General features: G+C 36.4%; 1 protein-coding gene across 2 annotated transcripts in view; it reads left to right on the forward strand.

The window, feature by feature from the left end:
• Positions 1–3,686, forward strand: part of LOC126744590 (meiosis-specific with OB domain-containing protein) — a 56,371-nt gene extending 52,685 nt beyond the window's left edge. For both annotated transcript variants that reach the window (XM_050452090.1, XM_050452091.1), the window contains exons 5-7: positions 2,976–3,138; positions 3,195–3,381; positions 3,431–3,686. In XM_050452090.1, the coding sequence (XP_050308047.1) occupies positions 2,976–3,138; positions 3,195–3,381; positions 3,431–3,613 (533 nt within the window). In that variant the 3' untranslated portion in view covers positions 3,614–3,686. The remainder of the gene's footprint in view (positions 1–2,975; positions 3,139–3,194; positions 3,382–3,430) is intronic.
• The last annotated feature ends 14,330 nt before the right edge of the window (positions 3,687–18,016 follow it).

Consider the following 18,016-nt stretch of genomic DNA (forward strand, 5'->3'; position numbering starts at 1 on the left):
ATGTCTATCGTATGGGTAAATTCCTGTTTTCTTAAAGGCCGCGGTGATGTTTGATGCAGTCATTCCTCTCTCGTGAGCAATTTTTACAAAGCCAGCAACATTGTAGATAGTTGCTGTTTGGCCAGGATGCTGCATCATCCAAGTATCTATTGCAGCATTGTAATATGTTTTAAATGGCTTAAACACACCCACGTCTAACGGTTGCAATTTATTGGTGGAATGTGGGGGAAAAGTTAACATAGTCACTCCATTTTGTTTGCACAAATTAAGTGCCTCTAACAAATGACTCTCGTGATTGTCGCATAAAATTAAAGTGGGCGATTGCATGCTACTTTTTGTATGGTGTAAAAAATGTAAAATAGTGCACTTACTAACTTGCTTGGATCCTTTTTCGGCAATTATTTTTTGGGGTTTTTGAACTGTGCATGTACCTGTTTCATCCAGATTAAATACTCGTGTTCCATCTGCAAAGTGAGGATTTGCGTAAACCTTTAGCAAATTATCAAAAAATGCATCTACATTTACTTTTGTGAAAGATGTAGCCCGGGACAAGCTACATCCCTCAGGCGTTCGTTGACTAAGCGATGGATTTCTTTTTAAAAGCCCATAAAACCAATCTTGTCCTGCTGATTTGTTAACGTCCCATGATTTTGGATGTTTTATTTTATTTATCACGGCCATTTCATAAGCCACCTTCTTGCATTCAGTTACTGGGAGACCATAAAACATTTTGGAACACATTAGCAAATATTCCTTTAGTTTATTTTCTTGTTCCACATTAAACACTTGTCTAACATTGTAGTTCGGAACAAACTTTAAATTTGTATCACTCTCATTGTTTTTTTTCTTTTTCACATACCTGGATAATGTTACGAAGTTAACGTTTTTTTAGTTCTGCTGCCCGTCTGATGGAGTGACCTTGACAAACTAGCTCGACTGCAGCTTTCATGTCATTCTCAAGAAACGAATCTTTATTGGTTTTTCTTTGACGATTTCGAACCATACTGGAATAAAATAGAAAAATATTCGTAGAAAAAGAAAAATAATTTAAATGTTATGGGGCACCTTGAAACGTTTCAAAGAGCCCCGTCGAGTAATGTTTCATTGAACCCCAAACGTCCATATTGTTTATTTTATGCCAAAATAAAAAAATACAAAAGGATTAGAAAAAGGAAAATACATAAAAGTAAATAAAAAATATAAACGTTTCGAATTAAGCTACCCAACTAAGTAAAAAATTGCAATTACTTACGTTAAAATCAAAAAATATGCTCCTACGTTAAAATTTTGTTTTAGCACCAAGAAATACACTTCTCTCGACAGCGTCCGAACTACTACTGCGGTTTTAAGGAAATAAAGATGACGAGAGCTGGTAGCGATCGAAGCGCCACTGACAGTAACAGATTCTCTTTTAGCCGCGAAAATTTAAAATGAGAACAATGTTTCAAGGTGCCCCGTGTTTCAACGTGCCCCGTGTTCCCCTACCTAAAAACCTGAAAGATGAACTTTCTAAAATAAAAATACCTCAAATCCCTTGCGTGCAAATGCAAAAGGACAGCGAATACATTTCTCAGTGGCTGCTCCAGGAGTGCTCGTTTGCTGCATTGTGACCCGTCACTCACCGAAAAAAAAACCTGAATAAGAAGCGCCACGAACCAATTACTTTAGGGATTTGTGTCCTATTTTCCGTCTAGTTAAAGCGACAACCATGCAATCCCTCTCATATCTAGTATTTTGTTCATGACCAACATGATGTAGTTTCTCTATACTTATTAGCATTGCTCCCCTTAAAAAATCCGACAAAGGTCCTTATGTCGACAATTTTAGTTTCCTTATAAAGCAAATCTATCGAAAAAGTCTTATGCTTGTTAAAAATAATTTTTAGGATCCATTTTTGTATGGTACTTATCTAAGAGGAGGCAGCATTTCCTAAGGGTACCGTAACCAGCTAATTTGTAGTCAAGTTGAAATTGAACTGGGGCACAGTAGGTTTTTCAAAGGTTAAAAATTATTCAGAAATAAAAATTGACCCATTAGGTATATGGGCTTTAACATAATATAAGCTATTTGCTTATCCTGATGTAAATGCTGATCAATAATAATTCCAAGATACTTAACATTTTCCGATCTAAAAATTGAAACATTTTCAGTTGTCAGAATTGGATGTTCAAGTAGACCATTTAAATAAGATGAAAAAGAGACAAACTTAGCTTAGACTAATTTAAGGTTAACTTATTAAATCGAAATTCAATTTCCGATTTATGACAGTCCGTGTCAAATGCCTTTGCTAGGTCAATAAAGACTCAACATATGTGAAAAAGGTGATTGATAGTAGATTCTCCATTTCTAACTTAGGTAAAAATTCTTTTACCCAAGTTAAAAAATTTCACCATGCATTTGTTTATTTTTTCGAAAGTTTTTCATATATTTGATATTAATGTTAATAATTGGCCTTAAATATTGATGGTTTACCCCAGCCGACTTAATATATCAACTAAAATATCGGACAATTATCCAATATGAAAGCACAGATTAATCAAATAACATAATATAGTAAATAGTTCACTTGGCACCTCTTTGATTGTTTCTGAACTTTCTGAAGTCCTGGAGATTTTATAAATTACTTGGTCAATAATGTTTATTTGCCTCCCTTAAAAAGAATAGGCATTTCTAAAGTATTAAAAATTAGATCCAATAATGAAAAAAAACTTACATGCACTAAATATAAGTTCCCAGATTTATAAGTGTGTGACCAACTAACAGCGAATTATTACCAGAAAAAACTTACCCAGTTAAACGTTATTCTTAATTTTAGTCATCAAATTTTACTCGACTAGTAAAAAAAACGATTCCAACAGAAATAGCTTAGCACCGATATAAGTATTTACTTAAAATCGGTTTTATTTCAAATTTTCGGGAGGAAAAATCGATTTAAAATAGTGATATTAGACTATCTAAATTATTTACTTTTGCAGCAACTGCAGTAGATGAAATACTTAACATAAGGCAGCTTTATGAGCGCGTCAATACTTGTTGCGAAAACATACAAAGTGCAAACACCTCATTTATTGCTGTCATTTTTGGAACTGTGACCGAGTTAGATTTGGATGGTCTTTCTGATACACTTTCTGTCAAATGGTGAGATTTAGATCATGCAACTTTTATTTTACATGTGATAAACGTAATTTTTTTAGTGGTCACTGCAAAATGCGCCTAAAGGGCTTCAAATGCGAAAATGCCGAGTGTCCGGTTGTATTTGACAATGTGTCTGTGGAACCTGAAATAACGTTTGATATTAAAGTTTCAATTACTGATCATTCCGGCACTTTGGCCAATTGTCGCCTTAGAGGAAACGTTGCGGAACAAGCGTTAGAATGTTCGGTAAGTATTTTTTCTGTTATGAAATTTGTGAAAACATACTTTTAACCAGGCAAAAGACTTCTCGGCATTGACTGATGACGAAAAAGGACACTTAAAATGGAAATATTTACTGGAACAATGCAAGATACGCCTAGCGATTGTTTTCGTTGTCGGTGAAAATCCGGTATTTTCAATTTTAGAAATCGAACATGCAGATCCCCATGAAATGGCCACTAAAGTTCCAGTATATTAATATATTTAATAAGTTTATTGAATATTGTAGTACATTTGCTTATTGTTGTTAAATAAAGTGTAGTAGTGGTTGATTTTTCCTTATTAATAAATGTATTTAAAAAAATAAAGATAGGTTTTGTAAAACCAAAAAAAAAAGTGTTTTTAATAAATTTTTTAGGGTGATTCAGGAGTCATTGTACATGTAAACGTAAGAAGAAATTTAAGCCTAAATAAAACCATTCATTCTCATATCATAAGTAATTTGTTATTATCCAGTGTAACAAATGTATATACTGCCGATCATGCACCTTGCGAAGACTAAGCTAGTATGGTACTTTCCTGCCATAAGCGTCCGTCTCGCTCATGTCTTAAATTTGAAAGAAAAATTATAATTTTTTCTTGTTCTTGGAGCCTCCTGGTTGCTAAATAAATTTACAATCAAAAGAATTAACATTTAATTTTGTTTATTCTGCTATGGAAAGTCATCGAATCAGCTCTTCGTGAGTGGCTAGTGTTGTACAACGTCCTTTACCCTTGCTTGTACGTATAAATACATATCTTTGGTTTGGAAGAATATTTCGCACGTTTTTAACTTGACTTTAACTTTCCTCCGCCAGTTGAGTGTCTTCAACAGTTACCTAATCACCAATATTAAACAGTTTGGTACAATATCGTTTTAACATTAAAATGTTGAGCTCAATAATTGCTGGGTTTATTGTTTATTTTTTAAATCAAGCTGCCGCAACGACCTTTCGGAATCAATCATTAGGTTGCGAATCACCTTAAGAATCGTTTAGTGATAATTCGCAAATTATTAAGACCTTTTTTAATGCATAATGTAGGCCGATTGATGATATCTCATACTATATTGTCATCAACATCGCCAGGAATTGTAAAAGTTTAGTTGTGGTAGGTATGGTCCGGAGTTAAAATAGCCTTCCATTTAGATCTCCGGGTGACGACTGATCTGGGGGATCCATCAGGCGTAAAACTTAAGAGTGGATCTACGTAATATACGAGGTCTGAACACCAACATAAACTCCGTGCACCAACATTTGCACAGAAATAGATCTTACATTTTAGCTCTAGCAGAAGCGAAAGTCTCGAAATGTTGTATCCTGCGACCTCCACATGCGATTTAGGTACATCTTCGGACTTGCTGTCTTCATTAGAAGCTGTATATCTTGCCAGCAGGAAGAAGCTTTGGAATCCCCAGGGTTTGATCTTATGTGGTTCACAATAGCAACCGAAAGATACACAAAATATTTCTGCTTCCTCTACCTATTTAGACCAGCCAGCGATACACACTACAGAAGGCCTTTCACTTACCTTGCTGACAAAATCGACGATCTGCAAGCAAACCAACCAAGTGCAGAAATTGTTATTGCACACGACACCCTTTATATTTACATTTTGTAATAAAAAATAAGAAAATGTCACGTCATAATGAATACTCCAACAGTGAAATGCGTGATATCAACGTCGGTGATGAAGAAGAGGTTTTAGCTCGTATTTTGGAAAATCCAGATCTCAGTACTCGTACGGCAACAGGAATAAGCCAATCGTCTTTCGACGAATTTTAAAGAAAGAGAATCTCCGTCCATGTTACTATACTCCTCTCCAAAATTTGCTACCTCAAGATTTACCAGTTCGCCTACAGTTTGCTCATTTTATGCTAGATAAACAATCCGAACATCAAGAATTTCTTAATGACGTCCTTTTCAGCGATGAGGCGACGTTTGCTAGACGAGGTGTTTTTAATTGGAAAGACAATCATTTGTGGGACTCCGAAAATCCACATACTCTAAAGGAACGACATTTTCAGCATGAATTCAAGGTAAATATTTGGTGTGGTGTGATATCTGGTTTTTTTATTGGTCCTTTTGAACTCCCTCCTAATCTGAACGAGCCCCTCTATTTAAACTTCCTTGAATAGGAGTTAAACCCACTACTAGAAGATGTACCACTAACAATAAGGCGGAACATGTGGTTTATGCAAGACGGGGCACCGCCAAATTTTTCTCTGCCAGTACGGCGATGCTTAAATGAACATTTTCCTCACCGGTGGATTGGGCGTGGCAGTGAATTTGTTTGGCCTCCTAAAAGTCCAGACTTCTTCCAGATCCTCTAGACTTCTCATTATTTACAAAGATACAGTTCATTCCATCGAAGAATTACGACAGAAAATTCAAGTAGTTGCTAATATTATCAAAAATAATCGACAAATATTAATTAATATTTAAAGATTTTTAAGGAAACGCCTTACAAAATGTATTGAAGTGGAAGGCGGGCATTTTGAGCATTTACTTTAAAATTTTCTTTTAATATTGTTACTGATTATTATTTGTTGTCTTTACTATTGTTATCCAGCATAGTAATTTAAAAGAATAGAAATTTAAAAGAATAAATGCCTGTTAAGCCATTGTAATAACGGTGGTTTAGGATTTTTTACGCTGAATGTTTAAAACGCAAATAACTTAAAATCTGATAGAGTTACATAAAATAAACAAGAGTACCTTTTTTATTCAAAATTGAACTGCCTTTTAGATTTTCTAGTCGTTTTAGCCATAACTGAGTAGGCAAAAATTACCTAAGTAATAGGGTGTAACTACCGCCCTCTATAAATAATGCTAAATTCAACACAAAATTCGTAATTTTCATATCAAAACACATAAAGTCGCCAATTTTCAAGATGATACTGCTTAAAATCACAAAAATATTGAGAAATTTCAAATTAAAATTCCAATTTTAAACACCCTGTATCTCGTAAACCTGCAATATTTGTATAAGACTTGTTATGCTCAATCGCCATATTTTGGTGTGTAGTATCTCCAGTTCAGAGATTGCCCATTCTTACAAATCACCCTGTATATATATATATATATACAAATTATAGAAATGCAGCCTATTGGGAATAAATTTATTGTAAATGTAAGTTGTTATTCATTTTCAATAAGAACCTAAACTCTCGGAAAGATATATTTATACACCTTTTTCCGCTTTCTCTCTAAAATTACAATTCCCTATAATATTAAAAATCAATATGCTTTCAGGGCGAACTTTAACACTGAAGAGGCACTTTGTAGAATCACGGAGACAATCCTGAGGGATCTGGATTAAGAAAAAAAGCTACTGGTATCTTTCTGGACCTTAAAGAGGCTTATGATTATATGGACCACTAAACACTGTTAAGGAGACTGTCGATTGCGGGATTTAGAGGAATACCTAATTCTACACTATCTTATCTAAAAAGAACTCAAAGCAATAGAATTTTGGGAGAAATAAATGAAAATTTAAGGCTAGGCTATGGTGTTACGCAAGGCACTGTACTGGTATATTAATTGATTTACAACACAAATAGAAAAAAGAATATGTTTAACATATTTGGGCATATTCATGAATTCATTTGGCGTATTGATGAAAATTTTACTTGGAAGGAGCATGTTCACTATGTGTTAATTTCTAATTACATTCAAAATAGGACACAAAAGTCAGTACAGAAAGTTAGTCAAATTCAAAGTTAAAGAACAGTTTCACTGACTGTGAATCAGAAACATAAATATTAAAATCGCGCAGATGATGACCTCTAATAATTCATATTAAAACTAGCAAATCTTATACATATTAAGGTAAAAGGTTCTTGCAGAGAGATTGGTCAAGCAGCGAAACTAGAACGAGTGTCAACTGATTAGATTAAATGATACATAAATTAAAATATTATATTTTAAAGGAAAACTAGTTTTTCCATGAAAACATCTTGTCGGACTTGCATTGTCTTATTTATTTATTGTAACACGACGTTTCGGTTGGTAAGTATCTCCAACCGTTATCAAGTGTAAACTGACAGCAAACTACTATTCTATAGGCTTATATACTAGATGTGTGCAGCGATGTGGAAGGGGAGGGAAGGGAGGGAAAGTCATCCGTGAAAAAGAGTTGGAGGGGGGAAGGACACGCGTCTCTCTAGATCCTACACTGTCCTGAGAGTAGAGGCTTCCAGATGTTGGGTATATCGACGCTTGGCTGGCTGAAGATCCTCTGATTCTGTGAAATGAAAGCTGCCTCTACGAACTTCCTCTTCCGCCAGTGCTGTTCCTTGTGCAGAATCTTGGCTTCTGACCAATGGATATTGTGTCCATTATGCCACGCGTGCTCTGCTATCCCGGATTTGGAAACCTCTCCTCTTTGGGTCCAGCTGCGATGTTCCTTCGCCCTGATTTCTAGGGGGCGCTTCGTTTCACCTATGTATGAGTCACCGCACTCACATGGGATCCGGTAGACGCAATTTTTGGTATCCACCATGCCATCTGGTTTGGTCTTTGAAACCACGCTTCTGATAGTGGTGCTAGATCTAAAGGCAGTTCTAATATTGTACTTGCTGGCAATGCGTCGGATTTGTTCCGATGTACCCCTAATGTAAGGTATGGGTAGAAGTCTGGTTGTCGTGGTGGCCTCGTCTCTGATTTGATTTGGACGCGTCCTTTGGATGGTCCTACTTATTAGCTTCTTTGGATATCCATTCTGTTGTAGGTCTTTGTAGATGGTATCCACTTCAGTCTTGAGATCCTCGTCGTTTCTACAGATGGTTCGAGCTCTATTGTAGAGGGATCTTATGATGCCTACTTTGGTGGTTGCAGGATGGTTGGATTCATAGTGCAGATACTGGCCCGTGTGTGTTGGTTTTCTATAAACAGAAGTTCGTAGATTTCCGCCGACCTTTTTAACGAGAACATCTAGAAAAGGTAGAGCTAAGTCCTTTTCTGTCTCCATCGTGAACTTGATTGTTGGTCTGAAACTGTTGAGGTGAAGCAGAAACTCCTGAAGTGCTTTTTCCTCTTTGTCCCAGATGATGAAGGTGTCGTCCACATATCGAAGCCAGAGCTTCGGTTTGCACCGGGAGGCATCTATTGCATGTTCCTCAAACCATTCCATGAAGATGTTTGCTATTACTGGGGAAAGAGATGAACCCATCGGAAGTCCTTCGTCTTGGGCGTAGAATCTATCCTTGACCTGAAAGTAAGAATTACGAAGACAGATCTCCAAAAGTTCCATCACCCCGTCCAGAGGCAGTGTGGTCCGAGTTGAGAAAGCTGCATCCTTGCTTAGTTTGTCTCGGATGATGTTAAGAGACTCTCCTATAGGTACATTGGTGTAGAGACTTTCGACATCAAAACTCACCAATCTGTCATTGGTCTCGACTTCGATCCCTCCAAGAAGGTCTACAAAGTGGGCAGAGTTTCGCACGAAAGACGCTGCATTTCCCTGGATCGGTCTAATGATCTCCAAAAGGAATTTCGAGAGTTCTGATGTCGGCGAATTTCTAGAGCTCGTGATGGGCCGCAGAGTCCTTCCCTCCTTCCAACTCTTTTTCACGGATGACTTTCCCTCTCTTCCCTCCCCTTCCACATCGCTGCACACATCTAGTATATAAGCCTATAGAATAGTAGTTTGCTGTCAGTTTACACTTGATAACGGTTGGAGATACTTACCAACCGAAACGTCGTGTTACAATAAATAAATAAGACAATGCAAGTCCGACAAGATGTTTTCACTGTACCATTGTCTACCACCTTCAAAAACAGATTGGATAACCGGTACGGACCCGGAACCAGCAACCTATTTAGAGGCTTTGAGAAAACCAAGATAAAGATGACCAAGGAGGAGGAACACATCAGCTTCCTGCGAGAGACAAGAGACGCCAATGTCATTCCTACTGGTCTACGTCTCAAAACCGCTATACCAGGTAGAAGATCAGAACGTATTCTTGAACGTGCTAGTATGGAGCTGCTGCGATCTCAACTTAGCTACCACCGTTGGAAGAAAGCAAAAATAGAAATCGAATGCATTCAGCGATTCGAAGAAATCAAAGAAGTTACATTGGAGGAAGACTATCAACCAATCTTTGACAAAATAGACTTCACTTGCCAAAAACTAAGAGAAAAGCTAAGAGCAAGCCACCTTTCAAAACTCCAAAACCTTAAATCCAGACGAACCAACAGGACTCAACCAGCACCAACCTCTAACCTCCTCGCCACCATCATTAATGTGTCAAAAAGAACCCTTACCGATGCTGAACAGAAGGTGTTAAACAGAGGACTAAACTTCGCTATATCCTCAAAACCATCCTTTATAGACATAGTGTCCTCAGTAGAATCAATCCACCTACCACGTCCTGAGGCCGATGAATTTCGACACGAGGTAAGGGTTGCTCTAGACTCACTTAAAAAACAGAAACCTTTACAGAACATCAGCAAAGAAGAGGAGACAGCTCTCAGGAACCTCAGAAGTGAAAAGAACATCAAAATTCTTCCTGCAGATAAGGGCAATGCAACTGTGATTATGGACCTGGAAACCTACGAAAACAAGGTTGAGGAAGTTTTGAACAAAGGCGAATACAGGCTACTATCTAAGGATCCGACGACAACCATAGAAGGTCGAATTTACAGAGCACTTAAAAAGTACGCCTCAACATTGTCGGATGCGGTACGCTTTAGGCTGACACCACATTATAGCAAACCTCCACACCTATACGGACTACTCAAGATTCATAAGGAGCAAATGCCTCTGCGGCCCATCACGAGCTCTAGAAATTCGCCGACATCAGAACTCTCGAAATTCCTTTTGGAGATCATTAGACCGATCCAGGGAAATGCAGCGTCTTTCGTGCGAAACTCTGCCCACTTTGTAGACCTTCTTGGAGGGATCGAAGTCGAGACCAATGACAGATTGGTGAGTTTTGATGTGAAAGTCTCTACACCAATGTACCCATAGGAGAGTCTCTTAACATCATCCGAGACAAACTAAGTAAGGATGCAGCTTTCTCAACTCGGACCACACTGCCTCTGGACGGGGTGATGGAACTTTTGGAGATCTGTCTTCGTAATTCTTACTTTCAGGTCAAAGATAGATTCTACGCCCAAGACGAAGGACTTCCGATGGGTTCATCTCTTTCCCCAGTAATAGCAAACATCTTCATGGAATGGTTTGAGGAACATGCAATAGATGCCTCCCGGTGCAAACCGAAGCTCTGGCTTCGATATGTGGACGACACCTTCATCATCTGGGACAAATAGGAAAAAGCACTTCAGGAGTTTCTGCTTCACCTCAACAGTTTCAGACCAACAATCAAGTTCACGATGGAGACAGAAAAGGACTCAGCTCTACCTTTTCTAGATGTTCTCGTTAAAAAGGTCGGCGGAAATCTACGAACTTCTGTTTATAGAAAACCAACACACACGGGCCAGTATCTGCACTATGAATCCAACCATCCTGCAACCACCAAAGTAGGCATCATAAGATCCCTCTACAATAGAGCTCGAACCATCTGTAGAAACGACGAGGATCTCAAGACTGAAGTGGATACCATCTACAAAGACCTACAACAGAATGGATATCCAAAGAAGCTAATAAGTAGGACCATCCAAAGGACGCGTCCAAATCAAATCAGAGACGAGGCCACCACGACAACCAGACTTCTACCCATACCTTACATTAGGGGTACATCGGAACAAATCCGACGCATTGCCAGCAAGTACAATATTAGAACTGCCTTTAGATCTAGCACCACTATCAGAAGCGTGGTTTCAAAGACCAAACCAGATGGCATGGTGGATACCAAAAATTGCGTCTACCGGATCCCATGTGAGTGCGGTGACTCATACATAGGTGAAACGAAGCGCCCCCTAGAAATCAGGGCGAAGGAACATCGCAGCTGGACCCAAAGAGGAGAGGTTTCCAAATCCGGGATAGCAGAGCACGCGTGGCATAATGGACACAATATCCATTGGTCAGAAGCCAAGATTCTGCACAAGGAACAGCACTGGCGGAAGAGGAAGTTCGTAGAGGCAGCTTTCATTTCACAGAATCAGAGGATCTTCAGCCAGCCAAGCGTCGATATACCCAACATCTGGAAGCCTCTACTCTCAGGACAGTGTAGGATCTAGAGAGACGCGTGTCCTTCCCCCCCTCCAACTCTTTTTCACGGATGACTTTCCCTCCCTTCCCTCCCCTTCCACATCGCTGCACACATCTAGTATATAAGCCTATAGAATAGTAGTTTGCTGTCAGTTTACACTTGATAACGGTTGGAGATACTTACCAACCGAAACGTCGTGTTACAATAAATAAATAAGACAATGCAAGTCCGACAAGATGTTTTCACTGTACCATTGTCTACCACCTTCAAAAATAGTTTTTCCATGATTCAAACATAATCAGGTGATTTTATTTCCTTATTAATTTCCAGAACTTCCAAAGGATCCAACCCCAACCCCTTCAGGCTCAAACTTATATCAGCTTACGTGATCAGCGAAAGGAGAAATTTATAAGTATTAGTAATAAACCTATTTAAGTTGTTTTCTACTAATCTATTATGTTCTACATGAATTTTAATTCTCGAACCTGAAAAATGATGAAGAAGTTTTAAATTTAAGACTAAGTTTAACGAACTTCTCAATTCAACAACTCAACTTATAGATAGGTCTATCATTCTAAACATATTTTTAAAACTTGTGAGTTAACATTTGAACAGTTTTCTGTACAGTCGTATAAGTTCATTCCTATAAACTTAGCAACTGCATTACTCTATTGCTTTCCCAAAACACATAAGGGGAATTGTCCTGTCAGAGCTCTAACTTCACATAAAGAATGGCTTGTTTCGGATAGAGATATCCTGAAGATTGTTTGTCCCATATCCGTGAATTACTCTTTTAAAATATTAATTTGTTTACCCATATTATTTTAGAAATTTGCTCCTTAATAGATATTGTTTTAAGACAAAAGTCCTTCGAAATTAACGAAAAGTTTTATGCTCAGAGGTCTGTGTTCGAGTCTGTCTCCGTTCCTTACAGAAGCTTTATTTGTCTTTCTTGACAAGAAGATCTCAAAGTGCCTTTTTTTTAAATTACTAAAGCTACTTCACAGCTCTATTACGTTTACATATAAAAAAAAAAAAGGTTCAATACCCTTTCTGGGTTCGTTGATAAAAAGGTTAAATACCAATTTACTTAAAATCGAAGTTACAACTGATAGTGTAATTCACTTTTGCTCCGACCATCCTATTAACCAAAAATTAAATGTTTTGGAACCTTAAACTCTTTATCAATAGCAAAGACAAGATTCCTGTCACTTACAGCCTACAGGGCTAAAATATTCTCATCCTGAAATAGAATAGAAACGCGTGTAAAAGAACATACTAAGTTAATAGAAAACAACTTAAATAAGCTTATTACCAATATTTCTTCTTTGTTTGCTAATCATATTATTGAAGCTGGACATAAGTTTGAACCTGAAGCGGACAGATGCTGCATATTTGTCAGAAGGGGCTTGGATCTTTTGGAAGTTGTGAAAGTAAAATCTAATCACCTGATTATATTTGTATCAACGAACAAACTAGTTCGAAAGTAAGTTGTTTTTTAAACCTTTGAGCTAGTGAAACCCTGTTTTTATACAGTAAAAGCTCTTTATTCGCGGGGTATAGTAAATATGCCGCGAATAAGGAAACCGTGAATATGGAATGGTAATTTATATGAGATTATACGGTATACGTTCCTAGGTGACAAAATAACAAACCATACAGACATATATAAAAAATGAATTTAATTGAAGTTTTTGACCATATTGATGAATTATTACCTTCAGGCTTAGGCAATGGCTTAAAGAATTTTGTAATTTTTTCTTGCTTAGCATTTTTTAAAAGCTCCTTCAATTCATACTGATATTCAGCAGTGGCATTAGCAATTTGCCTCTTAAAAATAAGACTTTATTCCATAAATGGATCAATTTTCATAAAAAAATCACCAAATCAAGTTCATTTCATTAAGATTTTTAAAATTTAATGTCACGTTTCCAGTGCTTGTTGAATCTTCTTCAAAAGGCTGTGAATTTAACATTTTCTCCAAATCCGTTTCAGTCAAATCGTCATCTTGCGATTTAAGCAACGTCTGAATGTCACTTGATTCTATCTGTTCGAACCCATCTCGTCCTATTTCATTCGCAATTTTAGATGTTTGTAGTCAAAGTTTGAATTTGCACAGAGTCTTCGTCATTTTCTGCAGTCAGAGCAGGCCACAATTTTTTCCAGCATGATTTCAATTTGTATGGCTTCAGTTCTTCCAATGATTCCTTTATGTTTACAATGCCTTCATATTCATTCCTATCATAATGCCTTCCTATCATATTCCATATTATCCAATATGATTTTGAAGGTTTGTCTAATGTAATGGAGCTTAAAGGCCTGGATTATTCCTTGATCAAAGTTAAAGCAAAGCCGTCGTATTGGGAGGTAAAAATGTCACTTATATATACGGATTCATAGTTTCAAGTTAGCGAGGATGACCTGGTGCATTGTCCAAAACTAGAACTGCTTTAAAGTCTAATTTTTTTTTTTAAATAAGTTTCAACTTCAGAAACAAAACAATTTCGAAACCAATCACAAAAAATAGCGCTTGTAACCCATGCTTTCTTATTAGCACGCCAAAATAGTGACAGGTCGTTCTTGTTTTGATTTTTTAAAGCACGAGGATTTAACGATCTGTACAGCATTAGTGGTTTAATGAGACAATCACCAGATGCTTTAGAACATAGCAGCACTTTTCGCTTTTAAAAATAAATGTTTTGTTTGGCATTCTCTTCCAAAATAGTGCAGTTTCGTCTGCATTAAATACTTGTTCAGGTTTGTATCCTTTATCAGCTACTAGCTTTGCAAATTCTTCTGGATATCCTTCTGCTGCAGCAGTGTCTGAAGATGCAGCTTCTCCAACGATTTTAATGCTATGTAATGATTGTCTCACCTTAAATTTATTAAACCAACCTTTCGATCCTTGAAATCCTCCATCTATACATTCACCACCACTTCTACCATCAGGTTCTTTAAAATGGGCGTAAAGATGCTTTGCCTTCTCCCGGATTATTGGACCACTCAGAGGCATCCTTTTTTGGTTGCGGTCTTCAATCCATAATGATAACGCCACTTCTATTTTTTTTATTGCTGGATCACGAACAACTTTCGCTGACAGTAAAGTTGAAGCTACCGACGACCTTATTTTATCTTCGGATTTTCTTATCGATCGTACAGTTGATTCGTTGACATTGAATGAGCATGATATCGATGCAAACGACTCTCCAAGGCGTAAACGATAAAGCATTTCTATTTTCACTTTAAGCGGTAGCACAGATTTTTTCGCGTTAAAACTCGTTTTTCAATTTATTTCGTCGACATTATAAATTAGGAAGACACCTGTTACTCGGGCACAATTTTTGTAATAAATGGAATAACTATAATGGAAAAATGAATCATTAAAACAAGCGAAGCGAATCTTATAGCGAGACCGCCCTAAAAAATATGTTTACATTGTATTTGTATTCTCAGAAACGCTGGGTATAGTTGTAATAAGGTCAATTTTACTTTTTTATTAGCCCATTTGACGATGCGTTTACAAAGGATATTCCGTTATAAATACCTATTTTAATCCTTTTTATCAATATATATGTACCGACGTACTGATTCGTTCCGCGAATAAAGAGGTTTTACTGTATTTAAATTGAAAACTCTTCTTTTAAAATAAAATCCTTTAATTCATCTTTGATTTCATTCTCTCCCCTAAATACAATCCTTTTTACCTTAATATGTATAGCTAGAGTTTTAATTTGAATTATTAGAGGTAATCAGTAGATTTAATCACATTACCTTCAGCGCAATTTTAATATTTATGTTTTTAATAATTTGGAATCAGTGAAACCAAGTATTCGGAAGTTTTTTAAAATGTATTTGTAGTTCTAGTCCTTTAATTGCGAATTTGATCATTGTACTAATTTTTTAAATCGTGCACCACTTTGAATTTAAAGAAGAAAGTATCTTCCTTATTATTGAAAATGCTTGCTACTATACCAGTTACAATTTCCTATAGCGCACATGTATTTTGAGTCATGAGTCTTGGATTGGCGAATCCAAGCAAGATTGTGTATTGATCAAACAAATAGATAATTTTAAACATTTTTTTAACTTAATTCACTTCACTGCCATGTTCACTCTATGAATCGACAGCAGCAAGAAGAGCAACTAGATCAAAGTGACAGAAGAATAACGACCACCTTACAGAGCGAACGATCCTGTTAAAAGGAAAAAATGAGAAATCAATCTCCACAGCACTACAATAAGTGCTGAACATCATCCTAAAATAGAGCGAGAGGGAGAAATTATCCATTAATCCGCATAAAATGATAATAGTGCTATTCACCAGAAACAATAATTTTGTAAGACGAATATTTTCTGACGAAGCAACGTTTACTCTAAACGACCACGTCAACAGACAGAATTGTCGATTTTGGGCAAACAAAAACCCTCATTGGTTCACACAACATCCTCAAAAAGTCAATATGTGATGCGATATAGTGGAAGGAAGAGTTTTGAAGCCTTACTCTTTTGATGACACTCTCACTGGTAAGAGGTATTTGGACTTTCTTCAAAATGATCTTATCCCCGCTTTGATAACTGTATCCGGATTTGGAACAACCCGACATGCACCAACGTGATCTTTTTTTCAGCAAGATGGAGCTCCGCCACGCTATGCTTTACCCGTTCGCAAATATCTAGACGAAGTTTTTCCAAATCGTTGGATAGGTAGACGAGGGTTCACTGAATGGCCACCCAGATCGTCAGATTGAACTCCCCTCGATTACTTTTTACGGGGATACTTAAAAAGTAAAGTGTATGTCACTAAACCAGCGAGTTTCGAAGATTTAAAAAACAAATACAGCAGGAAATTAAAAATATTACTGGAGATGTCATTGACAATGTTCAAAAAGGCTTTATAAATCGCCTTGGTTATTGTCAGGTTGTTAACGGTGCTCAGTTCGAACATTTAATTTAGATCGGTTTTTCTTTAATTAAACATTTTATCATCATTTTTCGTTCAAAATTGCTTATGTAACCACTATTCATTTGTACTATATTCTTTGTAAAAAAATGCTGGTTTCCATTTTAAAAACATTGATGATGTCATATCTTTTTTTGAGTCACCCTGTATATTTAATTTCCATGTAGAAAACCCTAAAGCAAATATTAAAATCGACGGGTTCGGGCATTTTTTTTAGAAACGGTCCAGTTCATTTTTATTTTTACATTTTTATTATTTTTTTGATAATGAAACATTTGCTTTGCATTTTAATTGTGTAAGTTCTCTTTAGGCACCTTGTCCTCTACATACTTCATAGTCATAATTCCGTAGCTAATAGAGCGATTAATTTGGTGTTTTTGCAAACACAAAAATAGGCACATTACTCCATTTAAATTAAGAAAGTAACTGTCTCAATCTTAGAGGATGAAGGGACAAGTGTGAAAAATATAAAATGTCTTTCCTCGTATACTAATATCAACAAAATGCCAAAAAAAAACAATTGCAGCCGTTTTTGACATCTCGCAACACTTTAAAAACTCACCCTGCATGAACCAACAAGGAGTCTATTGCAGTAACGCATTTATCTGTTAACGGCAATCGTTATTATGTCATTGAAAATTGGTATGAGGTGCTGCAATTCAGACAAAAAAAAAATACTAAGAAAAAGATTTAAAAAAAAATAAATGCGTCTCTTCCTAAAAAATGCTTTACTAATCTCGATATTTAATTTGGAAATAAAGGGCAGACTTAAACAAATAATATAAACTAATTAACATCAATGGAAATAGGAACCCAAACGAAGATCTAATACATCTCACTATTATTTTCCGGTGAGACAATATTTAAACAAGACATTTCCAGATCAGTGGACGAGGTTCAATAGAATGGACGCCAAGATCACCAGATCTAACACCCCTCGATTTTTTTTCTCTGGGCTGACTTGAAAACTGCTGTTTAAAATACAACCCGAAATAAAATACAATCTTCGACAACGAATTATAAAAAAAAATTTGCATCTATTCCAAGAACAGTATTTCAACACGTAAGAAATAATGTTCAAAATAGATTGTATTTGTTGTTTTTATTTTAATGCATTTTGCGAAAATTAGTTTTTAATTTTATTTTTTTATCGTATCCTCAGATCGTATTTTCGGATGAATTCCTACTTAAAAAGACCTTTAATTGGAGATAATAAATGGCATAGTGCGATTTAAGAGTAATTATTCTCCCCCCTACCTACAAAAGGTAGTTTTTGTGTTAGGTATTTAAGGTAATCCATAATTGCACCACCTTTTCTTAGGAACACATTTTGTATTTTTTTTGTCGAAGTTTATTTTTGTAAAAATGTCTTTGATAATTAAACGTTTGCTTAGCATTTTAATTGTGTAAGTTCTTTTTAGGCACCTTCTCCTCTACATACTTCATAGTCATAATTCCGTAGCTAATAGAGCGATCAATTTTGTGTTTTTGCAAACACAAAAATAAGCACATTATTCCATTTAAAATAAGTAACTGTCTCAATCTTA

This window comes from Anthonomus grandis, chromosome 14 (genome assembly GCF_022605725.1).
Source record: "Anthonomus grandis grandis chromosome 14, icAntGran1.3, whole genome shotgun sequence".
Taxonomy (NCBI): Eukaryota; Metazoa; Arthropoda; class Insecta; order Coleoptera; family Curculionidae; genus Anthonomus; species Anthonomus grandis.